This window comes from Bombina bombina, chromosome 4 (assembly GCF_027579735.1).
Source record: "Bombina bombina isolate aBomBom1 chromosome 4, aBomBom1.pri, whole genome shotgun sequence".
Lineage (NCBI taxonomy): Eukaryota > Metazoa > Chordata > Amphibia > Anura > Bombinatoridae > Bombina > Bombina bombina.
In genome coordinates, this window is record NC_069502.1 from 810,352,887 (window position 1) to 810,379,802 (window position 26,916).

Below are 26,916 nucleotides of genomic sequence, written 5' to 3' on the forward strand. Positions count from 1 at the left end.
GGATAAAACACTGTTTGCCCTTACCCTAGCTGTTGGTTGTGTGTATAATGACTTATCAAGATGAGCTGACTGTATAAAAGGAGTGTATGTTTTCAATAAAATCAGTTCCTGTTAAACCTGAATGCTAGGCTAGTTATTTGGGTTTGCTCCAGCTAAAATCACTTTTCCAGGGCTACATAGCAGCCTGTTCCAGGCAGAGGAAGGACACTGACAGAGCTACCTAGTCTGGTAGCTGGAGTCTGCCACAGGGTGGGACCCTGAGTACTGGTGCTGTCGGGCATCAGGGGTGGCTACAGGCTGTGGTCACTTGCCAGCTACATAGCTGCAATCGGCAGGGAGGAAGCAGGACCCGTTTGGCGGAGCTACCCAGTCGGGGTAGCCTTGGGTATCCATCACATCCTTGATTCCCGGGTGTGTTATATGCCAAGTGTTAAATAAGGGTAGGACGCATAGCGCGGACCAGTTTTCTTTTATTTAAATATTGCTCATATATGAGCGAACAGTTGAGCTATCAAGTGATGGGCCAATGGGGAAATTAAAATTGCCTCCTATTATAATCGGGCCTTTTGCCGCATCCAAAAGTCTATTATTAGCTGGTCGGAAAAAGGAGGGAGATGGTCTGTTAGGTGCATAAATATTTACTATTGTGATCGGTTTCCAATAGTATAGTCCAACCAGTATTAAGAGTCTGCCCTTAATGCTTTTGTATCAATTCAAAGGGGGATCCTTTGCGGAACAATATGCCTACCCCGTCTTTGTTTGGCCCTGAGCCAAGGAAATACTGGTCATAATGACTATAGAAATGCTAGGTTCTTTAGCGAAATGCATCTCTTGTATGAGTACTATGTCTAGTTTACGTTTATGAAAGTCATGCAAGGCGATGGAGCGTTTCTCCGGTGACAGGAAGCCTTTGACATTTTGTGTAGCTATAGTGAATTGGCTATTAGGGGGCATTGTCGCTAGTTAATATGACGCTAGGGCTATTATTGTGTACGTGTCTTGTTAGGTCTTGGGCTGAGGAGGAGGGTTTGCTATCTAGTTCAAGGGAACGGGGAAGGTAGGGGGAGGGAGGGGGTAATGTAAAAATAAGGCTAAGGGGAAAGGGTGTGAAAGAATATCCTCGGTAAAAAATTAGGATTTTTTTTTTTTTTTTTTAGTATATTTCTCAATACTAGGAAAAAGAAAACTGCAGAAAACAAGGGGTGTAAACACAAATAAACAAACGGGACCCGCAAACAGCTAGGGTCAACAACATATTAGTACATGTAGGCATTAAGATAATCTTACTGGTTCTATAATAGTGACAATTCTGGAGGTTAACTATATTATAGTAGACATTTAAAGTGGTTAAAATCTAAATCATCCTATCTCCATTACAATGTCAGTTACCATTAAAGGTATGGGAAAGTTACATCTGTAGGAAACAAAAGGAAAGCATCAGCATCAATAAATGTAAAATAGCACATAAATAGTCTCTGCGGTATACAGCGTAGTAATAAATGCTTTGTGGCATCTCCAAGTTGAGGAGTAACAGTGAGTACTATAAACAGTTATTTATAACATCTGGAAGAGAAAAAAGAAAACTAACAAAATTACTTGAAAACCTGGCAAAGAACATGTAGTTAAGAAGGACATTGTCCATCCCCCAAACCAGGGAACTAATCCAGAATAACCAAAATCTGGCAGTGTTCAAGTATCTTCCATAAGTGTCCTTGGAGGTTTTTTTTTTTTAGATCCGAGAGCTGCTGCATCTGCCTAGGTCTTTCTCTGGGCCTTGGGTGCTTGCTTAGGAAGCTTAGAAGGCGATTGCTCCGTTACCTCTGAGGGATGTGGTGGAGGGATATTTAGTTGCTCACAAAAGGAGACCGTGTGAGCTGGATCTTGAGAGATGTGGCGTTTACCATTTTTGTTGATTTGCAAAGATACTGGAAATCCCCATCTATAGGGTATCTGCATGGAACGGAGATGCGTAGTTAGGGTGTGATACTCTTTTTCGCCTTAGTAAAGTCCTAGCCGAGAGGTCTTGATATATTTGTGTTCGAGATCCCATATGTGAAAAGGCAGGTTGCGCTCTAGAAAAGTTGTATATCTTTTCTCTGTCCTTATATGACTGAAAGCGTAGTATGTCATCTCGGGGTGGTTGATTATCCCCAGGTTTGGGGCGCAGGGAGCGATGTGCCCCATCTAATTGGACGTCTTCCATCACTATGGAATTAGCTATTGCTAAGGATTGAAACAAACTTTGTAGAAATTCTGGTAATGTTTCACTATTTACTGACTCCGGTATGTCTCTGATGCACAGGTTGATTCTGCGTGTCCTGTTTTCGATGTCGTCAAGTTTGTTTTCCAGATCATTAATTTGTGCCTGTTGGTTAGTCACGGTGTGTCACATGTCATCCATGTCTTTGACGAGCACCTCTCTGTCCTCTTCTAGCGCCTCTACTCTATACCCCAATTAATTTATGCCTTTTTTTAAATCTGCACACTTCACGTATGCACACTTTCACTTGGCTGATCAAAGCTTCCATTGCTTTTAAAGTAACAGGGCCATCTTCAAGAGCAGTAGTTGCCGCTGGGGAACTGGGATTGGATACAGAATAAGGTGTATCTCCGTCTGGGTCATCCTGTTCTTCATCTGTGAAGTTAGTCGCAGTTTTGAGCTTGTTAATATTCTTAAAGTAGCTATTTAAAGAGCTAGTCCCAGAGGTTACTAGCTTCAAGGCTTTATCAGCCTTAGTGGTTCTGCGGTGAGACATAATGCAGTGTATAGGTGCAAGTTATCTTAGAAGCTGCTGCAATTAACAAACAGTGCTCTCAGACTGGTTATCCTTCGTGTCAGGACATATGCAGTTTGTGCAATAATAAAAAACTATGCTTATCTGCGCTATACAAAAGTTGTGTTAGCTTCCTATGCCTTGGGCCTTCCCATTCTACGGTGTGTCAAGATGCATCTCTGTAGGCCGCTTTCAAGCTTTGTGTGAGGGCCTAGTCATATCCAGTATACATGTCCATGTGTCCGTGACTCCCTCACCTATCACATATTTTGCATATTTGATTATTTGCAAGGTTCACGCTAACGCACTATTATAGGCCTTAGCGGTTCCTGAAGTTCCCAGTCTGTATTTTGGGTGCAGGCTAATGACTGCCTGCGGTGGTGCACTCTTCGGTCAGACTGTGTCCTTCTGCTATGTTTGTATGGCCATGTCTAACTACAGCCTGGTTTAAGTCACGGGCCTTATAATATCTCTGTGTGGCGCAGGTTGTTAACTGGGCGGGTGTAACCGCCGGAGGCTAAGGAGACACTGTCAATATATGCGGTAGTCTTTGGGCTACATCAGGTTAGGTTATGCTGTCCAACATGTGCCATCTGAGGTGTTAGATCGCAGGTCCCGCTGTTGTTGTGTACGGAGCTCTACACAAGTGTGGCCATCTCCGACTGTCGCAGGCTCCGCCCCCCCCGAAAATAAAGTTTTTAATTAACATGTTTTATTAATTTTGCTGCTTAAGGTCCTAAAATGATGTTAAAGTTTGAAGTCCTCTGAATTCATGAGAATACGTTCGTAATACCCAATAGCTACAGAACAAAGCTTTTTACCACACTCCCTAAATAGTGTTTACAGACAGCCCTCCTGCTGGAGCGGTCTGTGTAATGTGCATTGTGCAGTACTATGTTCAAAGGCAGAAACGATGCAGATATACACACACAAGCTGCAGAATTTCACTTCCCTTTCCCCCTCCAGGTTACCACAGATCTCCTCCAGTCTCTGCACAACCTAATTAAATGCTGTGGTAACCGGGATGGGGAAGGGAAGTAGAATTCCTGCAGCGTTAGAACGGACTGTGTGAAATCAGCAGACACAGATAAACACAGAAGCTGCTAAACTCAGTAGCATATTTTCCCAATCAGTCCGTTCTAACTCTGCAGGAATTCCACTTCCCTTCCCCCTCCCGGTTACCGGCATTTAATTAGGTTGTGCAGAGACTGGAGGAGATCTGTGGTAACTGGAGGGGGAAGGGAAGTGGAATTCCTGCAGAGTTACAACGGACAGAAGGGAAAATATGCTACTGAGTTTAGCAGCTTCTGTGTTTATCTGTGTCTGCTGATTTCACACAGTCCGTTCTAACGCTGCAGGAATTCCACTTCCCTTCCCCATCCCGGTTACCACAGCATTTAATTAGGTTGTGCAGAGACTGGAGGAGATCTGTGGTAACCTGGAGGGGGAAAGGGAAGTGAAATTCTGCAGCTTGTGTGTATATCTGCATCGTTTCTGCCTTTGAACATAGTACTGCACAAAGCACATTACACAGACCGCTCCAGCAGGAGGGCTGTCTGTAAACACTATTTAGGGAGTGTGGAAAAAAGACTTGTTCTGTAGCTACTGGGTATTACGAACGTATTCTCATGAAGTCAGAGGACTTCAAACTTTAACATCATTTTAAGGACCTTAAAGTGAAGGTCAAATTCCATATGAAAGTGCCAGTTTTTGTTTAAAAAAAAAAAAAACTATTAAAAACAAGGGCACTTTCATTCATGAAAATTGACATTTCAGACGTTTTTTTAAAATATACTTACCTTTTCTTCTTGAAGCCGCTCCAGTGCTTCACCAGCCTGTCGCAAGCCTCTTCATACGTCAGCAATGACGATTCTGAAATCCTCCAATCAGGTATTGCCGTGATTGGAGGAAGCCAGTTTCGTCATTGCTGGGTAAGTAAACCAAGATATATATATATATATATATATGTGTGTGTGTGAAGTTCCCTTTACCTAACATATACACAGACCCCTCACTGTATCTTTTATACAGACATATATTATAGAGATGTTCCCTCTACCTCTCACATATACAGACCCCTCCCCAGTACCTTATAGATATACAGTACATATTATCACAGGTTCCCTCTCACTCAAACAGAGCCAACTTCTACAAAACCTTAGTAGAGACGTTCCACCTATGTGTGGGGTGAAATAGCATTAGAGTCGCTATGTAATTTTACATCATAATAGCCCTTTGACTATGCATAACAAACAGCTCTCCATGTACCTTATATACAGATATATACTATAGAGAGGTTCCCTCTGCACAAGGCCAAGCGCACACAAATCCCCTTCCCCAGTACCTAATATACATATATAATATTCCTTCTACCTAATATGCATTGCACTTCCCTGCAATCTAATATACAGAACAAAACACATAGTTTATAGGCCTTATATGCAGCTACATATCATGTAGAAATGTGGAATTGTGCTGCTCCTCCCGCAATTAGTTACACATTTATTACACACAGTATAAAACAGTTACACACACACTAATACAGTTATACTAAAACAACATTGCACACATATGACAACCATCCGTTTATAGCTAAATTACTGACTTGGTTATTAGGCTGAGAGTCAGCACATCCCAGGAAACAAACACAGGAAAGTACTGTAAGTCAAAGAAGACAATTACCAGCGTGATATTCAGCAGGAAACCACGAACCTACTCCCAGCATGCAGTGCAGCGGAAGCTGTATGCATTTCGTCACGTTCGGTAAAAGAGGCGAGGTCCCAAGGTTGATACTTTTGTTCAATAATTCTAGTACCTTATCTACAGGTATATAATATTATATAGATATTCCTATTGCCTCACATACAAATACCTCACCAGTGCATTATTTACAGATAAATATTAATATAAAGAGGATCCCTCTGCCCCACACACAGAGCCTCCTTCCAGAACTAGTTCCAGTACATTATCCTTAAGTAGCAGCTAGATCCCTTGCAGCAAAAGGACCGTGAACTCACAGAAGCCACGTGACTGCAGTGACCTCATCTGTCCTTTAACCGGACTGGATCTAGCTACTACCAGGTGATATATATGTGATTTAAGGAAGCGTGACAATTAACATTAACCGCCTATAGGTGAGGGGGACTGTGTGTGCAGAGAGTGTGGTTAAGAGGGTGAGCTGTAGGTGCGGAGAGAGAGAGGGGTTAAGTGGAGGAGGAGGGGTTTATGTGCGAGACAGAGGGGACGGGAGCTGAGTACCCGTACAGGCTGAGGCTGGGATGTGAGACAGAGGTGCAGTGGGTCTCTACAGGGGCTGGGGTTTAAGACAGAGAGGGGCTGATGTTTGACCCAGAGGGGGTTAATAGTCAGTACAGGGGCTTAGGTGTGGGGCAGATAAGAACTGTGAGACAGTATATAATAGGGGGGATGTGAGAGAGAGAGGGGGCTGATAATCTGTATAGGGGCTGGGGTGTGTGAGACAGAGGGGGCTGAGAGTCTATACAGGGGCTTGGATGTGAGGAGGGCTGAGCATGGGCTGGAATGTGATACAGAGGGGAGGGCTGAAAGTCTGTATAGGGGCTGGGGGTGAGACAGGGGAGTGTGTGTGAGACAGAGGGGAGTGTGTGTGAGACAGAGGGGAGTGTGTGTGAGACAGAGGGGAGTGTGTGTGAGACAGAGGGGAGTGTGTGTGAGACAGAGGGGAGTGTGTGTGAGACAGAGGGGAGTGTGTGTGAGACAGAGGGGAGTGTGTGTGAGACAGAGGGGAGTGTGTGTGAGACAGAGGGGAGTGTGTGTGAGACATGGTGGGGTGGGTGAGACAGAGGGGGGATGAGAGACTGTACTGGGGCTTAGTTGTGAGACAGAGGGGAACAGAGAACCAATACAGGGACTGTTGTGTGTGTGTGAGACAGAGGGGGTGGGGGGTAAGAGACTGTACAGGGTCTTAGGTGTGAGGCAGAGGGGGACTGAGAACCAATACAGGGACTGGGTTGTATGTGATAGAGGTATCTGAGTCTCTACAGGAGCTGAGGTGTGAGAGGGGCTGAGAGTCTGTACAGGGGCAGGGGTGTGTGAGACAGAGGAGACTGAGAGTCTATAAAGGGGCTGGGATGTGAGGAGGGCTGAGCATCTGTACAGTGACTGGAGTGTGAGACAGAGGGGGGCTAAGATACTTTACAGGTGCTTAGGTGTGAGACAGAGGGGGACTGAGAACCAATACCTTGTGTGTGTGAGAGAGAGGTCTGTGAGTCTCTACAGGGGCTGGGGTGTGATTGGGGCTGATGGTCCCTACAGGAGCTGAGGTGTGAGATGGAGGGAGGCTGAGAGTCTCTACAGGGGCTTGGGTGTCAGACAGAGGAGGGGCTGAGTTGTGAGGGAGGTGTCACACTGGTTTAGGAAATCTAAAATAAAGACACAGTGTTTTGAACAGGTCCGGTGAATCACAACTGCTGAGATGGAAGGTGGCAACAATAGAGAGTGTATGTAGCAAGAAGATACTAAAAACCACAATAGTCACAGGATGTGTGAAGGCGGCTTTCCTGTATCAGCAGGCTGTAATTAATGTAAAGGAGGAGATTCGCTATGTTAACCCTATTGCAGGCTGAAAAGAGTGGCTACACTCTAGTCTGCAGTGAAAACATGAAACACACTTCCTCCGGTAAGATGTTAAATCAGAATACCCAAATTTATAAGACATTAATGGTCAGAATGAACGATGAGTAATGATATGAAGTTTCAGCAGGCTTTTGTAAGTAAAACATGGAGAATAACATATGCATTTTGAGGATATTATAATGGTAAGCGTTATAGTGCTGGCAGATATCAAGGCTGAGAGTCAGAAGTAGTAACACTTACAGCGTAGTCGGAAGAGCAGGCTAGAGCTGAGTAGCGAGAGAGAGAGCAGCTGGCGTGTGACGTCACCGCGGTAGTTGCGGAGCTCCGTGGAAGTGCTGAGACAGGAGACAGGAGCGTCCAAGGTAATTGTAAGAAAACAATTCAAGTGGAGGTTAGTAAATCACAGGAGTTTCAGAGGAAACTGAAGGTTGCAAGTAAAAAGCAACAGCAGCAAAGTTCGTGACAAAACTTGAATCCAAAGAAAAAGTTGCTGGTAGCAAATTTGAGTGAGCAGAGTTCAGACAAAACTGGCTAGGCAATTGAAGTGTATATCAATACTAAGCAAAGAATGATTGAAACAGGTGTGCCTTAAATAGGGTGGAGACAGGTATGAGAAGCAGTGATCCTTAAAGGAACAGTACAACCAAGGATAGTGTATATGGCAGAGATGTATATCCTGACAGGATCCCCCCTTCTAAGAGCGACTCCGGAGCTCAGGGTCCAGGAGAGTCGGGATGCCGTTGATGAAAACGAGACACCAACCTGGGTGCGGAGATGTTAACAGAGGGTTCCCAGGAATCCTCATCAGGTGGGTAACCCTTCCAGCTTACGAGGTACTGTAAAACCCCATTCATCATGCGGGAATCTTTGATGGATTGAACCTCATATTCGATATCAGGGTCGACAGAAACCAGAGGAAGAGAAGAAGATGAGGCGGAACCCCTCACTGCCCGGTAAGGTTTCAGAAGGGAGACATGAAATGTCGGGTGGATTTTCATAGTAGGAGGTAGGGTGAGACGAACAGCATTGGCATTGACGATATGAGCTATGGGATAAGGACCAACAAAGAGTGGAGATAACTTCCTGCATGGAGTGTTCATACGTAAATGTTTTGTAGAAAGCCATACCAAGTCACCTACTTCATATTTTGGAGGAGCTGTCCTGCGTCTGTCGTAGTACCGTTTATAGAGCCTTTTTGCGTTTTCAATGGAGGATTCAATACGAGTGAAATTCGAGGAAATGCTTTGGGAAAGCTCAGCGATTGAAGGAGAAGAAGAATCTTGAGTAGGATACAATTGGAATGTTGGATGAAATCCGTAATTCGAGTAGAATGGAGTTTGATTAGTGGTGGCATGTAAGGTGTTGTTATAGCAAAATTCAGCGTATGGTAGTAAGCCCGCCCAAAGATGTTGTTCAGAGGAACAAAAAGACCTTAGGAATTGTTCCAGCCATTGGTTACAGCGTTCGGTCTGTCCATTTGACTGAGGATGGTATGCGGTTGTAAGCCGCCTGTCAATATGGAAGAGTTTGCAGAACTCTGACCAGAGTTTACTGGAGAATTGAGTGCCTCTGTCACTTAAAACGGTCTTTGGGAGGCCATGCAACTTGATGACATTAGAAATAAGAAGCTGAACAGTTTCTATTGAGGTAGGTAGTTTATGGTACGGGATAAAATGACACATTTTTGTGAAAAGATCCACTACAACCATGATGGTGTTGTTCCTTGAGGAAAGAGGTAGGTCGACTATAAAATCGAGAGCAATTTCGGACCACGGTGTCTTAGGAGTAGGTAAAGGCAGTAAAAGTCCATATGGTGGTTGTTTATTCCTTTTTGATATGGTACAAATGCTGCAGGAGTGGACATGTTGGAATACATCGGCAGTCATATTTGGCCACCAATAACTCCTTTTCGCTAATTCCAGGGTCTTTTTTATACCAGGGTGACCAGCGAGTGGAGAGTCATGTAATGATTCCAGCAGAGGTAGACGGAGTATGGGAGGAATGTATAAACGGGAGCCATGATAATAACATCCATCGGACTTCAACTGCAGTTCCTGTAGTGGTTTTAAAGAATCCTTCTGTTGTTCGGTATGAATAATAGGCCTGGTGTCGTATGTGAAACAGAGGAAATTTTCCGAAGGAATTATACTTTGTTGAGATGGTTGTGAGATGGACTCAGGTGGTATGCGAGAAAGTGCATCAGCTTTCTGATTTTTTGTTGAAGGTCGATAGGTAATAAGGAAATTAAAACGTGAGAAAAACAAATTCCATCTAACTTGACGGGAGGTGAGTGTTCGGGAGGTTTTTAAATATTGAAGGTTACGGTGATCAGTATAGATGAGAGTAGGGTAGGTAGTACCCTCTAAAAGATGTCGCCAATGTTCCAGGGATAGTTTAATTGCAAGTAGTTCTTTATCCCCGATAGGATAGTTTTGTTCAGAGATGTTTAAGGTCCTGGAATAAAAACCGACAGGATGGAGAGGTTTATCTAGATTCTCCCGTTGTGATAGTACTGCTCCAATTGCGAAGTTGGATGCATCAACCTCTAAAATGAACTGAAGTTTTGGGTCAGGAAAACGTAGAATGGGTGCACTGGTGAATTTCTGTTTGAGTGTATCAAAAGCTGATTGACAGTCTTGAGTCCACTTGAATGGAATCTTGACTTTTGTGAGTGTGGTTAGAGGAGTTGCCAGTTTAGAAAAATCTTTGATAAACTTACGGTAGAAGTTTGCGAATCCCATAAAGGATTGAACCTGGCGTCTGGTCTTTGGGGTAGGCCAGTTCAGTACTGCTTCAATTTTTTTATTCTCCATAAAAATTCCTGAAGGGGATATTTCATATCCAAGGAAAGATATGGTCTGGGAATTGAAAACACATTTTTCAGCTTTTGCATAGAGGAAATTGCTTCTAAGCCGGGAAAGAACTTGCCTCACATGTAGAATGTGCTGTTCTAAAGTTTTTGAGTAGATGAGAATATCATCTAGGTATATGACTATGTTGACATCAAGGAGGTCTCTAAAAAGATCATTTATTAAGTGCTGAAAAGCAGCAGGCGCATTACACAACCCGAATGGCATGACTACGTACTCGAATAAACCATAACGGGTTCGGAACGCAGTCAGCCATTCGTCTCCTGATCTTATTCGGAGAAGGTTGTATGCACCCCTTAAATCCAATTTTGTAAAAAACTTAGCTCCCTCTAGTCTCTCAATAAGCTCTGGTATGAGGGGTAAAGGGTAGCGGTTTTTTACCGTAATTTTATTTAGCTGACGGTAATCGACTATAGGTCTAAGAGTGCCGTCTTTGTTTTTAACAAAAAATATTCCGGCCCCAGCCGGCGAGGTCGAGGGTCTGATGAACCCTTTTCTAAGGTTCTCTTCTAAATATGTCTTTAGGTGTTTTAGCTCAGTATGAGATAAGGGAAATATGTGCCCAATAGGGATCTCTGACCCAGGGAGTATGTCTATGGGGCAGTCGTATTTTCTATGCGGAGGCAGACTCTCTGCCTCCTTTTTGCTAAAAACATCAGAAAAATCGCTATAAACCTCTGGTATGGGTGGTATGTCCTGAGTGTCAGAAATTTGTAATACTGTACTGGGGAGACAAGTACTTTGGCAGTATGATGAATTGTAATTAAGTGTGGAATTGGACCAGTCTATCTGTGGGTTGTGTGTATGCAACCATTGCATCCCCAAAACCACCTGAGAGACCGGGCAATTTATTACATCGAAAGAGACATATTCTCTATGCTGATCATGAGAGACCACAAGTAGGGGTATGGTATGAAATTCAACAGGCCCAGAAGAAATATTTTTTCCATCTATCCCTCTTAAATAAACAGGAGACTGTTTCTGCATCAGTGGTATTTTATTTACAGTGCAAAATTCCTTATCTATATAGGAAGCCGTGGCACCAGAATCAATTATCGCTGTGGCGTGAAGTCGAAGTTGTTCCCACTGTAACAGAAGAGGGATTTTTATGTAAGTAACTGAACTCTGTTGAGTAGTACAACAATAAAAGTCTGTTAAGGTCTTACCCTTGTTTTGTTTTAGGAGGGAAGGGCAGTCTTTCACAGTGTGTTCGTCAGAGGCACAGTACAGGCATAGATTATTGGAACGACGTCTGAGCTTCTCTTGAGGAGATAAAGGTCCTTTGATGAAGGCAATGTCCATGGGTTCAGGAGTGTTTTTGTGTAGGGAAGAGGCATGTGTGGGGTAGGAAGTTTTCCTAGGGTTAGAGTCATGCCCAGTCTTTTCTTGGTACCTTTCCCTGAGGCGCCTATCTATCGTAATACTAAGTGACATGAGCTCTTCTAAGGTATCTGGGATATCTGTGCGAGACAACTCGTCTTTTATTCCCTCAGAGAGGCCGAGTCTGAACTGGTTCCTAAGGGACAGATTGTTCCATTGAGAGTCCTTTGCCCATTTTTTAAATTCTGTGATGTAGTCTTCGACTACCCTCTTCTTTTGTTTAAGGCCACGCATGGCGTTTTCAGCTGTAAGCTGTTTGTATGGATCCTCATACAATTGATCCATTGAGACAAAAAAATTATCCAAAGAATTCAATATCTCTTCATTATTCTCAAAGTAAGTGTTTGCCCATGTACGGGGTTCACCTCTAAGGTAAGATATGGTCGTGAGTACTCTAATCCTATCATTTGGGTAGGTATGAGGTCTTAAAGCAAACAATAACAGGCATGCATTTTTAAACTCTCTGTAGAGAGTCCTGTCTCCATGGAAACAATCTGGAGGACTAACCTGGGGTTCATATATATGTGTTCTTTTGTCTACTACATCCCTAATGTATGCTTTAAGGTTATCATTCTCCACTTTTAATGCGTTTAAACCATTTGTTAACAAATCTACTCTTTGTGTTAATGCCTGCATGTGAGTGTTAATCTCAGCTGGATCCATAGGTTTTTAATGGCTTAGTATTCTGTCACACTGGTTTAGGAAATCTAAAATAAAGACACAGTGTTTTGAACAGGTCCGGTGAATCACAACTGCTGAGATGGAAGGTGGCAACAATAGAGAGTGTATGTAGCAAGAAGATACTAAAAACCACAATAGTCACAGGATGTGTGAAGGCGGCTTTCCTGTATCAGCAGGCTGTAATTAATGTAAAGGAGGAGATTCGCTATGTTAACCCTATTGCAGGCTGAAAAGAGTGGCTACACTCTAGTCTGCAGTGAAAACATGAAACACACTTCCTCCGGTAAGATGTTAAATCAGAATACCCAAATTTATAAGACATTAATGGTCAGAATGAACGATGAGTAATGATATGAAGTTTCAGCAGGCTTTTGTAAGTAAAACATGGAGAATAACATATGCATTTTGAGGATATTATAATGGTAAGCGTTATAGTGCTGGCAGATATCAAGGCTGAGAGTCAGAAGTAGTAACACTTACAGCGTAGTCGGAAGAGCAGGCTAGAGCTGAGTAGCGAGAGAGAGAGCAGCTGGCGTGTGACGTCACCGCGGTAGTTGCGGAGCTCCGTGGAAGTGCTGAGACAGGAGACAGGAGCGTCCAAGGTAATTGTAAGAAAACAATTCAAGTGGAGGTTAGTAAATCACAGGAGTTTCAGAGGAAACTGAAGGTTGCAAGTAAAAAGCAACAGCAGCAAAGTTCGTGACAAAACTTGAATCCAAAGAAAAAGTTGCTGGTAGCAAATTTGAGTGAGCAGAGTTCAGACAAAACTGGCTAGGCAATTGAAGTGTATATCAATACTAAGCAAAGAATGATTGAAACAGGTGTGCCTTAAATAGGGTGGAGACAGGTATGAGAAGCAGTGATCCTTAAAGGAACAGTACAACCAAGGATAGTGTATATGGCAGAGATGTATATCCTGACAGGAGGCTAAGAGTCTGTACAGGGACTTGGGTGTGAGACATGGGGGGGGCTGAAAATCTATAAAGGGGCTGAGCTGTGAGGGGTGCTGAGGGTCTGTACAGGGCTGGGGTGTAAGGGGAGCTGATGGTCTGTACAGGTGCTGGAGTGTGATACATAGGGGAGGGCTGAGATTCTGTACAGGGGCTGGGGTGTGAGACAAAAGAGGCTGAGAGTCTATAGAGGAGCTGGAGTATGAGACAGAGTGGGGCCGAGAGTCTGCACAGGGACTGGGGTGGAAAACAGAGGGGGTTTAGAACTTGTACAGGGTATGAGGTGTGAAACAGAGGGGGCTGAGAACTAGTACAAGACTGGGCTGTGAGAGAGAGAGAGAGAGTCTGACTGAGAGTCTTGTACAGGGTATGAGGTGTGAGACAGAAGGGACTGAGATTGTGTACAGGGGCTTAGGTGTGAGACAAAAGAGGCTGAGAGTCTATAGAGGAGCTGGAGTATGAGACAGAGGGGGGCCGAGAGTCTGCACAGGGACTGGGGTGGGAAACAGAGGGGGTTTAGAACTTGTACAGGGTATGAGGTGTGAAACAGAGGGAGCTGAGAACCAGTACAAGACTGGGCTGTGAGAGAGAGAGTCTGACTGAGAGTCTTGTACAGGGTATGAGGTGTGAGACAGAAGGGATTGAGATTGTGTACAGGGGCTTAGGTGTGAGACAGAGAAGGACTTAGAACCAGTACAGGACTGGGGTGTGTGAGATAGAGGGTCTGAGAATCTGTACAGGGGCTGGGGTGTTAGACAGAGGGGGGCTAAGAGTCTATACAGGGGCTGGGGTGTGAGGGGGTCTGTGGGTATGTACAGGGGCTGGGGTGTGAGACAGAGGAGAGCTGAGATCTTGTACAGGGGCTTGGTGTGAGGCAGAGGGGGGCTGTGAACCAATACAGGAGTGCGGTGTAAAACAGAGGGGACGGGAGCTGAGTACCTGTACAGGCTGAGGCTGGGATGTGAGACAGAGGTGCAGTGGGTCTCTACAGGGGCTGGGGTTTAAGACAGAGAGGGGCTGATGTTTGACCCAGAGGGGGTTAATAGTCAGTACAGGGGCTTAGGTGTGGGGCAGATAAGAACTGTGAGACAGTATATAATAGGGGGGATGTGAGAGAGAGAGGGGGCTGATAATCTGTATAGGGGCTGGGGTGTGTGAGACAGAGGGGGCTGAGAGTCTATACAGGGGCTTGGATGTGAGGAGGGCTGAGCATGGGCTGGAATGTGATACAGAGGGGAGGGCTGAAAGTCTGTATAGGGGCTGGGGGTGAGACAGGGGAGTGTGTGTGAGACAGAGGGGAGTGTGTGTGAGACAGAGGGGAGTGTGTGTGAGACAGAGGGGAGTGTGTGTGAGACAGAGGGGAGTGTGTGTGAGACAGAGGGGAGTGTGTGTGAGACAGAGGGGAGTGTGTGTGAGACAGAGGGGAGTGTGTGAGACATGGTGGGGTGGGTGAGACAGAGGGGGGATGAGAGACTGTACTGGGGCTTAGTTGTGAGACAGAGGGGGACAGAGAACCAATACAGGGACTGTTGTGTGTGTGTGTGAGACAGAGGGGGTGGGGGGTAAGAGACTGTACAGGGTCTTAGGTGTGAGGCAGAGGGGGACTGAGAACCAATACAGGGACTGGGTTGTATGTGATAGAGGTATCTGAGTCTCTACAGGAGCTGAGGTGTGAGAGGGGCTGAGAGTCTGTACAGGGGCAGGGGTGTGTGAGACAGAGGAGACTGAGAGTCTATAAAGGGGCTGGGATGTGAGGAGGGCTGAGCATCTGTACAGTGACTGGAGTGTGAGACAGAGGGGGGCTAAGATACTTTACAGGTGCTTAGGTGTGAGACAGAGGGGGACTGAGAACCAATACCTTGTGTGTGTGAGAGAGAGGTCTGTGAGTCTCTACAGGGGCTGGGGTGTGATTGGGGCTGATGGTCCCTACAGGAGCTGAGGTGTGAGATGGAGGGAGGCTGAGAGTCTCTACAGGGGCTTGGGTGTCAGACAGAGGAGGGGCTGAGTTGTGAGGGAGGCTAAGAGTCTGTACAGGGACTTGGGTGTGAGACATGGGGGGGGGGGCTGAAAATCTATAAAGGGGCTGAGCTGTGAGGGGTGCTGAGGGTCTGTACAGGGCTGGGGTGTAAGGGGAGCTGATGGTCTGTACAGGTGCTGGAGTGTGATACATAGGGGAGGGCTGAGATTCTGTACAGGGGCTGGGGTGTGAGACAAAAGAGGCTGAGAGTCTATAGAGGAGCTGGAGTATGAGACAGAGGGGGGCCGAGAGTCTGCACAGGGACTGGGGTGGGAAACAGAGGGGGTTTAGAACTTGTACAGGGTATGAGGTGTGAAACAGAGGGGGCTGAGAACTAGTACAAGACTGGGCTGTGAGAGAGAGAGAGAGTCTGACTGAGAGTCTTGTGCAGGGTATGAGGTGTGAGACAGAAGGGACTGAGATTGTGTACAGGGGCTTAGGTGTGAGACAAAAGAGGCTGAGAGTCTATAGAGGAGCTGGAGTATGAGACAGAGGGGGGCCGAGAGTCTGCACAGGGACTGGGGTGGGAAACAGAGGGGGTTTAGAACTTGTACAGGGTATGAGGTGTGAAACAGAGGGAGCTGAGAACCAGTACAAGACTGGGCTGTGAGAGAGAGAGAGAGAGAGAGAGTCTGACTGAGAGTCTTGTACAGGGTATGAGGTGTGAGACAGAAGGGATTGAGATTGTGTACAGGGGCTTAGGTGTGAGACAGAGAAGGACTTAGAACCAGTACAGGACTGGGGTGTGTGAGATAGAGGGTCTGAGAATCTGTACAGGGGCTGGGGTGTTAGACAGAGGGGGGCTAAGAGTCTATACAGGGGCTGGGGTGTGAGGGGGTCTGTGGGTATGTACAGGGGCTGGGGTGTGAGACAGAGGAGAGCTGAGATCTTGTACAGGGGCTAGGTGTGAGGCAGAGGGGGGCTGTGAACCAATACAGGAGTGCGGTGTGGGAGAGATACAGAGAGAGGGGTTGAGAGTTTGTACAGGGGCTGAGGTGTGAGACAGAGGGGGGCTGAAAGCATGTACAAGGGATGGGGTGTGAGGCAGAGGGGGTCTGAAAGCATGTACAAGGGATGGGGTGTGAGGGAGAGGGGTTGAGAGTCTTTAAAGGGGCTGCAGTGTGAGACAGAGGGGGCTGTGAGTCTACACAGGGACTGTGGTGTGAGACAGAGAGGTTGAGAGTCTGTATAGGGGCTGGATTATGAGAGAGAGGGGGGCTGAGAACCTGTACAGGTATTGGGTTGTGAGAGAGAGCAAGAGCCTAAGAACCTGTACAGGGGCTGAGGTGTGAGACAGAGGGGGCTGAGAGCCTGTACAAGTGGTGGAGTGTGGGACAGAGGGGGGTTGAGAGACTTCAAAGGGCCTGGGGAGTGAATCAGAGGGGGGAGAATACAGGGAATGTACAGGCCAGTACATGAGCTAGGCGGTGAGGCAGTGGGTTCTGAGAACTTGTACAGGGGCTTAGGTGTGAGGCAGAGGGGGGCTGAACACCAATAAAAGAGTGTGGTGTGGGAGAGAGACAGAGAGAGAGGTTGAGAGTCTGTATAGGGTCTTGGGTGTGAGACAGAGGGGGCTGAGAGTCTCTACACAGGGACCGGGGTGTGAGACAGAGGGGTTGAGAGTCTACACATGGACTGGGGTTTGAGACAGAGGGGTTGAGAGTCTACACATGGACTGGGGTGTGAGACAGAGGGGTTGAGAGTCTGTATAGGGGCTGGATTATGAGACAGAGGAGGACTGAGAACCTGTACAGGTATTAGGGTGTGAGAGAGAGCGAGAGGCTAAGAACCTGTACAGAGGCTGAGGTGTGAGACAGAGGGAGCTGAGAGCCTGTACAAGGGATGGAGTGTGAGACAGAGGGGGCTGAGAGAATTTAGAGGGTCTGGGGAGTGAATCAGAGGGGGGAGGGTACAGGCACTGTACAGGCCAGTACAGGAGCTAGGCAGTGAGGCAGTGGGGTCTGAGAACTTGTACAGGGGCTTAGGTGTGAGGCAGAGGGGGCTGAGAACCAGTAAAAGACTGGGGTGTGAGAGAGAGGTCTAAATCTGTACAGGGAGTGATGTGTGAGACAGGAGGAGAGCTGCTATTCTGTACAGGAGCTAGGGTGTGAGGGGGCTTAGATTCTGTACAGGGACTGGGGTTTGAGACAGAGAGGGACTGAGAGTCTGTATAGGGACTACAGTGTGAGGGGGCTGATACAATGAGCAAGCTGTATTTGAGGGAGTAAGGACTTGATGAAGTACAGTCTGTGTGTTAGGGTGATGGGTTCAAGTCTGACCTGTTTATAATAATTGTATATTTATTACTTATATATGTGATGGGGTCACAGGAAGTCAGTCTGAATGGTTGCCCAAAACAGGATGGGACATAACTGGGAAAACGTTTGTAAAAAATGTTTCTTATTGCTATTAGATATTATCATTATTATTATTACTGTTGCTATAATTGACCATTTATGACTATCGTAATGCCTTTAAGAGAGGTGAAAGTAAAGGGTGACATGAAGCCATTTAACTAAATATGAAGAGGAAACCACATACCAGAGTAATGCAAAAAAATATAATAAAATGAAGCACGAGCACAGCTGTTCAGAGGGTAGTAGGTATATTATGGACCAGTCTTACAGCACACGTAGTAGGGCAAATACTTGATGTCCAGTATTTGTTGTGTCCTCACTTAATCAGCCTCTCATAATTTGTAATTTTATCCTATGATCAAGGTAAAATGTGGGTTGTATGATTTGGGGCAGATTCCGGGGTGAGCATAAACAGCAGATGAAAAACTAAGGTGCAGCAGGACAGAGCTACTAGTTTGGGATAATCCCATAAATTACAGGATGCCTGGTAACCAGGGAGCTGTGGCACTTAGTGTTTTACATCTGCTTCCTGATTTATCAGATAACATTGCATATTCCTGTATACAGTCACCTTATTTTGCTTCTAATGAGCTTAAAGGGACACTAAAGTCAAAATTAAACATTCATGATTCAGATAGAGCATTCATTTTTAAACACCTTTCCAATTTACTTTGATTAACAAAATGTGCACAATATTTTTATATTTACACATTTTGAGTCACCAGCTGCTCCCTAGCATTTGCAAGAAGTCACTAAAATATGTATATGCATTTGTGATTGGCTGATGGCTGTCACATAATACAAGGGGAGTGGAAATAGACATAGATTTGAAATTTGTCAGAAGAAAATCTACTACTCATTTGAAATTCAGACTAAGTGCTGTTGCATTGTCTTGTTTTCATGCAACTCTACCGTATTTACTGGCCCTTTAATATTAAATAAATGTGACGCCCCATAATGTCAAACATGCTATATAAAGATTGTCACAGTTTATCGCTTTATGTTACCTGCTGCATATGCAGCTGGTCACACGCAGAGCCACCATCAGGGGGTGAATAGGGTGAATCCTGTCAGTGGGCCAGGCGGGCCCCATGAGGCAAGCACAACTATTATTTAAAAATACATATGTGGCAGCCACCAGAGGGCGCTACAGCAGAGTGCTATTGAGCATGGGAAATGTCATTACAAGGAGTAAAGCATTAGCATTTGAGAGGATTTCTGAGTGTGCACTAAACCACTATGCACAGTGTGAGACAGACTTGGCATTTCAGTTTGTACAGTGTGTGCCCGACGGCAGATCACTTTCATTTGCAGAGTAGGTAGGACTTACTTAGTAAATGTTTTTTATTTATTTGTGATATTTCAGATTGTAACTTCAGTGTGGTAGTTGTGTGGTGGGGTCAGGGGTCCATAAAACACATTTTTTTGTAATATGCAGCAGTGTATTTATGATTATTTGACAATGCTGTAGAAATTCTATATTTAAAACCATGCAGACATGTTTTTTTCCTCAATACACAAATGGTAGGTGCCCTTTTTCCAGTTTACTGCCCCTTTATGCAAGGACTTTCCAGATGTCAGGAGGCATTTTATCTAAGATGTTTACATATGCATAAAATGTTATACTCCCAGGCTAAGATTGCTCAGTGTTTGAAATGAGACAGGTTAACTTAACACTATTCAGTTTACACTACGGCTGACTTAATTTTGAAATACATACAAACAAGCCTACATACTGCATTTAACCAGATTTAATGGTATGAGACCTAGTGCCACAGCTTATGGTTCCACCATGACCAAATAGAGTACAGCATTTTCAAAATTTATAAGTACAGCTGACAGATGAGAACATTTGTACACCAGATTTGAAGTGGTGCTCTTGGTTGGAGCAAATAGGGGGGGACCCCAAACATATGTCAACCTTTCAAAAGTACTTTTCTTCATCTACCCATTCTGACAGATCAATAATGTACAATTTTGAATCCACAGAAGTATTTTTGTTTGCACAAATAAAAATATGATTCTTTAAAAATTGATCTCTTAATTTCTGCAATTTTTTTATTATGCATGTCACACACTGTTGATTTAGGGGATGGCAATGTGCAGAAATTTTACCTCCTGTGAGTGTTTCTGTGAGTTTCTGTGTTTATGTCTTTGTGATTTTGTTGGTGTCTCTATGAGTGTGCATGTTTTTTTTTCTTTCTGTGGATCTCTCTGTGAGGGTTTGTGTGTCTGTCTTTGTGCATTTTCTGTGGATGTCTCTGTGAGTGTGTGTATTTATGTCTTTGTGTGTTTTCTGTGGGTGTCTTTATTTGTGTGTGTGTGTATGTCTTTGTGTGTTTTCTGTGGGTATCCGTGAGTGTATATGTCTTTGTGTGTTTTCTGAGACTATCTATGTGGGTGTTTCCTTGGGTGTATGAGCAAGTTTGTGTTTGAGTTTGTGTGTGTGTCCATTGTCTGTTCCTTTTTAGGACATTTTGACCTTACTACTGATTATTCACATCTTTCTACAGACTTTGAGACTAATGAAACCTTTCTGGAAGTCTCCAATCCACCACTTAATCTTTAAATTATTGTTTAGGCAGTTAAGGGCCCTTCCTTTCAGCCACTGCATGCTGTTGTCATCATATAGTTGTCATCTTCCTTGACAAAAAGATAATCAGAATTCCATATTTTGACTTGTAAATCTCCTTTTTTGACAAAACTGTACCTCATTACTTGTCAGGTCAATGTAAACAAGTGATGAGTGTCTGTGTTGGTGTCTGTGTCTGAGATTGTTTGTGTGTTTCTTTGCGTGTCTGCTAGAGTGTCTATATGTGAATCCTTATGTGTTTGTGTGTTACTACCTTTACAACATTTCCAAGTTTGACTGCACTTAAGAATAAAGTGCATATATACGTTTTAGTCACTTGGTCAAATATTAAACATGTCAAAGGGGGGGCTGATCAATGGTTAATTAAGGGGCACCACAATTTCTAGTGGCAGCCCTGGTCACACGTGTATTATTAGATTGCTCATAAGTGAAACAAACATGTTTAATATCACATAATCATCTATTTACTGTAATAAAAATACAGGAAGAGCTCTGATTATTTCTGATCTCTCACATTAACCGTCTTCCTTTCTTCTTGCAGGTGTCACATTTATAGCATCAGACTCAGTCACTGATGATAAACAAGATGAACAAATACAGGAAGCAGATGGCAGAGCAGTTCCTGAGTCAGGCCTTGGGTATCATCTGCCTGCTGACAGGAGAGGTAAGAGCTTCTGGGTAATGTCATGTGACACTGGTCCTGTTTACTGTGCTTCTTCTGATACACCAGACCTAGTTTACTAACCCTAACTTCAGCTCACCTGATCATCTCACTTAACCTCACCAAGAACATTTCACTAACCCTAACCCAGACCATCTCACTAACAGATTTTGTTTTTTTTGCACATTAGCTTTTTTTTTACTTGTGAGATAAAAGATGAGCAAATAACAAAACCTTTCCAGAAACAGTCTGACACAATCTGTCCAGTGCTGTAAATTTATATACAAAAAGAAGTTCTTGTACAGCTGAAGCTATGAAATCTTACATGTTGTCATCATCCGAATCATCTTCTTCTTCTAAAGATTTCTTTGCATATTTTTCTGCATCTTCCTGGACATCTTTGGGAGCAACTTCATGTTTTCCGTTAATTATTTTTCCAACCCAGCTCAGCTTCAGCTCAAAAGATTTGTCCTTTACTTTATCATATACGATGTAGATTATTTTCGCCACCTCTTTGACCACTTCCCGGCAGGTCATGTCTTTCATCTGAAGCTTCTCTATTTCTGTCTTGGCTGCCTGTTTGGCTTTACAAATAGCGCAGCCCCAGTATCCATAGGAAATACCAGATGGATCAATCATATACAGCTGACAACCATCATCTTTATTGGAAGATCCCATCATGAAACTTGTGCCAAATTTTCTGACAGCGCTGTACAGTGTATAAGCATGCACGTACATAGCTACTCTGTCCGCAAGGTGCTTTATTGGGATATCATAATTTGACCTGAAGTTGGAAGCTTCTTCTCTAGCTATATCTGCTTAGGATTGGGTATCTGCAAGGAGTCCAGCACTGCCATTCCAACATGTCGATCAACATTAAAGATCCTTTTGTTTGAACCTTCTTCATAGAGCTTAGACAGAACAAGTTTCTCTGCCCCAAACACAACACCATCCTTACACCGGATAGCAATGGCTGTGCTGCTGTTCTCAACTGCTTTAGCCGCATATTCAACCTGAAACACTCTGCCATCTGGAGAGAACATGGATGCTGATAGATCATATCCGGTACCAATGGAACTCGTCTCTCCGCTAACAATGCGCACCGGCTAGTGAGACTGCACTTTGTGCCATCTCACTAACCCTAACTTCATTTCCCTAACCGTAACTTTCACTCACCCCGATCATCTGACTAACCCAAACTTCAGCTCACCCATACCTTCTTACTAACCCTCACTTCAGCTTACCCAGACCATCTCACTTATCCTAACTTCATCTCACCCAGACCATCTCACTAACCCTAACTTCATCTCACCCAGACCATCTCACTAACCCTAACTTCAGTTTAACCAGACCATCTCACTAAGACTAAATTAAAGGGACATTCTATTTAAAAAATTGCTATTGTTTAAAAAGATTCACCAGTTTTGCATAACCGTCACTGTTATACAAATATGCTTTTTGCTTTATTATTACCTGTATCTAAGCCTCTGCAGACTGCCCCTTATCTCAGTACTTTTTACAAACTTGCTTTTTCACCCACTAGTGCTGGTTCCGACATAACTCCACAGGAGTGAGCACAATGTTTATCTATATGGCATGCATGGACTAGCACTGTCTTGGTGTGAAAAGCTAATAAAAAGCACTGAGATAAGCGGTGACCTGCAGTCGCTTAGAAACAGGCAGAGATTTAAAGGTTTAGTGGTTATAAAGTGTCATATACAGTGTTAGTAATGCAAAGATCGGGAATGGGTAGTAAAGGTGTAATCTATCTTTTTAAATAATAAAAAACAAAATCCGGTAGATTGTCCATTTAAGCTCACTCACCTGCACAACCCTCCAACACAAATCCTCTCCCCGCAGAAAAAAATATACTAATCCTAACACCCCTCCCACCATAAAGAAAAAAACCCACTCATAAAAAGCCCTACTACATGTCCTCTATTGCAAAAACTTACCCCAGAACCTAAAGGCCCCACTGCATGACTCCAACTACAAAAAAAAGGCTTAATACCCAAGTGACCCAGCACCAAAGGAACCTCCTATCAATCAAGGGCTCAACATTTTGCCCCCCCCCCCCCATCACACCCTCTAAAAATGTTCTAGCAATGTCAATTTTCTTGAGCTCATGTTCTCAGTCTTTACCAGCTTTTATCATAGAGGTCCCACAAAATTATCCATTTATATTTTATTATATGTTTTGTTATGATCGAGAGAAGTAAACAAGAACTTGTTAGTCCAGGCAAATGAAGTCTGATGATTTTTCTCATACATATTATAGGAATACACCATTGTGAAGAAGAGGCTCTCCCACAGCAGTGTTCAACAGCTGAGCGGAGAGGTGAGTACTGCTGGGGAATGTGACAATATATCAGCATCAGGGCACAGTGACTCACTTTACTGACCCATCTGACCCTGTGTGTATTTCCTGCCTTTTGTCTGTGTCTCTGTATGTTCTCAGTAACATTATCCTGGCTCTGTCAGTAAAAGTGTGTGACAGAACCAGTCCCTGTGTCAGCGCTGAATCAGTTGTGTGTGTTTCAGGTGCCTATAAAGTGTGATGATGTTGCTGTGTATTTCTCTGTGGAGGAGTGGGAGTATTTAGAGGGACACAAGGAGCTTTACAAGGACGTCATGATGGAGACTCACCAAGCACTAAGGACTAAGGAGATCCCTGGAAATGAGAACTCAGGTAACGCTGTGTAGTAATAAATATTTCACTCAGGAAGTGCACAAAAACTACTGACGTGAGTGACGCAGAGCAAATCTACAGTAAATCCGTCATGTGTGATCTAATGAGCTGTCTGATTATAAACTAGTTTTATTCCCACAAAAATAATAAAAACACAGTTAAAGGGTCAAGAGGAATTACTGTTAAATCAATTTGTATATTAATTTTATATATGTAAATGTTTAAGTGCAAAACAGATGCTTTGTTTTGTTCTTAATTGAATACAATTAAATATATATATACATTGTTTCATATCCATTTAAAAGGACAGTATACACCAATTTTCATAATCAAAGTTTTTTTATTAAGGTATTTATCCATACAATATTCATAGCATTACATCCTGAATATTATTCTCACAATATGATGACAAACTGATGTAGAAATGAAAAACAAGAGAAAACATAAAAATAAGAATAAGATACATGAGCAACCTCAAGATTAACAAATCAAATTCCCCAGAAAGAACACCTGAGGTATGGCATAAATATGGTATATTATAATGCTAGTAAGTCACTCATATATACATTTCAGGTCTTACATTGATACCTTAGATTTTTTATATTTTATAGAAGGATACCCTAGTACCTCTTTATCCAGATACTCTGCCTAGTAGAGTGATACTTTAGTCTGGACAACTTAGAGTAATAACATTATCTTAAAGGGATAGTAATTTTAAACAACTTTCCAATTTACTTTTATCAAAAGGATTCCAAATAATGTGGCAGCAATGGTGAAGTCAAACAAGTTTATTTAGCACAGCAAACACATGCAACGTTTCGGGAACTCCTTCCCTTAATCATGCAATAAATGTACTTTTATCACCAATTTTGCTTTGTTCTTTTGGTATTCTTAGTTGAAAGCTAAACCTAGGAGGTTCATATGCTAATTTCTTAGACTTTGAAGGCCGCCTCTAATCTAAATGCATTTTGATAGTTTTTCACCACTAGAGGGCATTAGTTCACGTGTTTCATATAGATAACATTGAGCTCATGCACGTGAATTTACCATGGAGACAGCTCTGATTGGCTAAAATGCAAGTCTGTCAAAAGAACTGAAATAAGGGGGCAGTCTGCTGAGGCTTAGATACAAGGTAATTACGGAGGTAAAACATGTATAATTATAACTGTGTTGGTTTAAGGGATTATCTATCTTTTTAAAACAAAAATTCTGGTGTTGACTGTCCCTTTAACTGAGAGATACAAGTTTTACTATAAAATACAACGTAGCAGATTAATACCGCTGAGATATTCACCATAATGGGTGAATAAAGACTAAGTAATAAAGAGTATTGTCTCTGTTTTAAGGAAAATCTTAGTAAAACGGGGGGGGGGGGAGGGGGATATAATACAGCGGTAACTATATAATGAAAAATAAAGAACCTAAATACCTAAATTAGTTATGGCTTTAGTTATTGGGTGCTCCACTGAGTATAAAAAGGGAAGCTCTAAATATATATACGGTCACTTTAGAATCTTAAAGTACTAGAGAGGACAATGAACTGGTATAGAAAAACTTCACACAAGCTGACTGCATTAGACTATTTAGGAATAAACACCTTGATTAACAGAATTCTGGATTAGAGAGATACTGTTTGGTGAGGCTATGTCCCCTAAAGCAGGATAAACCTATTGGAATCTCTCAAAAATACATATTGAAAGCTATTTTATACGTACCATGTTCATGTATAGGAGTCTCCTAATGATGTTGTGTATCCTTACAATAAGCAGTCCTTATATACTTGCAATCCGTTAGGGTAAATAATGCTACATTAAGGAGTTAGAGATTCTGGCGTCTAAAAACTATACTAGGCACCACGTGTTAACATTGAAGATATTAAGAGTTGCATTTGGCATCACAGTGGCTGTCGTAAGTAGACATATAGTAGCAGGTAACAATATCTCTCCCATACAGAAGTCTATATAACTAGGACATCCCTATACATATCATTAAGTAATTAAGCACTTAGAGGGTGTAAATTATGCAGATAGAATAACTATCAAAATAGCATTATCTCAATGACCTATAAAACAGTATAAGATAGGGTGAGATATAGGAGAAATGGGGATGTGGCTCATCAAGCTATAGAGATTAATTGAGTTAAATGTATTACAATTACCCTAAAGTAGTAAACTGCTGCAAGGTAAGCGCTAGGGTAATAATTATATTATGAGAAAGCATTGCTGACCCTACAACTAAGCTTCTTCCAAAACATCAAGTTGTGAGCCGGTCTACCACACAGACAATAATTATTCTCAGAGCTCTTACAAACATATTAGCACCCACAGACTTAGGATAGTGTAAAAAGGATTGTCTTGTCGCTGGCAGCTCAACATACATTAGTTTATACTGAGTTATTAGTGCTAATCTATTGGTTCTATAATCGAACAATACTTCTAAGAAAATTAGCAGAGCTCTAAAAGGCAAATATGTCAGGCAGTCAGCAATAACATACAGAAATATAAAAGTGCAAGGATAACTGGATATTTATACTCATTAAACTTTGCAAATTCTCATAATATACATCGCCACGAAAGTTAGATTTATACAACCTTAGGATCAGGGAAAGGAGGAAAAGAGTCTCAGTCAATCAAATATTAAGAGGCTTATAATGCAATTATATAATAAACCCCTAACTTTGGGGAGCAAAAATTAAATGGTTTCTTGAGTAACATATGTCAGTTGGGTATAACATCTAAACTGTGTTAAGCTATCCCACTCCTGCTCTCACATAAGAGATCTCAAACAGTCGTTGAAAGTTCTTGTTCAGGTTAGTTTCTTGGGGATGGCAGGTGGACCATTTTTTCTGGGAGTCATATACTGTTCAAAAGTCCAAGTCCTTCCATATAAACATGAGCAACGCTGTTTGTTCAGCAGAAGATGTGTAAAATGGGTCAGGGATGTGATCTTTCCGGAAATGTCACTTTGAGAGCTGGCCAGGAGCTCTCATATATATATTTATTAGACCGTCCTCTTGCCTCATATGACTCAGGAACAGCTGTGTCTCCTTCAGATTGAGCGACTTCAGATAGCTGACTTAGGGTTGGGGAATCAGAGGTAAACTGGCTGCTGTCATCTGACATTTCTACCTCTGATCTGTCCTGAAACGAGTGAAAGGCAGATCTGATCTCCAGAGTGAGAGCTTGCTAATGATGATTAAGCTGCGCAACATGTTATTGATAGAAGTCTCCATAGTGGATGGTACTTGTGACCGTTGGTGTCTGAGGCAATCAGGATATATGCGTGTGTCTTACTCTCAGCAGCGTTGGGGGATTGCTTGATTTTTAGTGT

General features: G+C 43.2%; 2 protein-coding genes and 1 pseudogene across 5 annotated transcripts in view; 1 reads left to right on the top strand and 2 right to left on the bottom strand.

The window, feature by feature from the left end:
* The window catches only part of LOC128657077 (gastrula zinc finger protein XlCGF17.1), a 232,972-nt gene that overhangs the window by 106,017 nt on the left and 100,039 nt on the right, over window positions 1–26,916 (bottom strand). The window contains exon 1 of one of the 4 annotated variants that reach the window (XM_053711312.1): window positions 5,457–5,566. The exons of the other annotated variants lie outside the window; for them this stretch is intronic. The gene's annotated coding sequence lies outside the window, so the exon portion shown is untranslated. Of the gene's footprint in view, window positions 1–5,456; window positions 5,567–26,916 lie in introns of those variants that run through there. 4 annotated transcript variants of the gene reach the window in all.
* LOC128657074 (gastrula zinc finger protein XlCGF26.1-like) overlaps window positions 5,746–26,916 on the top strand; it is a 226,567-nt gene continuing 205,396 nt past the window's right edge. The window contains exons 1-4 of the mRNA XM_053711306.1: window positions 5,746–5,855; window positions 20,778–20,900; window positions 23,176–23,235; window positions 23,439–23,586. Coding sequence (XP_053567281.1) covers window positions 20,811–20,900; window positions 23,176–23,235; window positions 23,439–23,586 — 298 coding nt within the window. The 5' untranslated portion in view covers window positions 5,746–5,855; window positions 20,778–20,810. The remainder of the gene's footprint in view (window positions 5,856–20,777; window positions 20,901–23,175; window positions 23,236–23,438; window positions 23,587–26,916) is intronic.
* On the bottom strand, window positions 21,219–22,111 carry LOC128655569 (proteasome subunit alpha type-3-like; annotated as a pseudogene).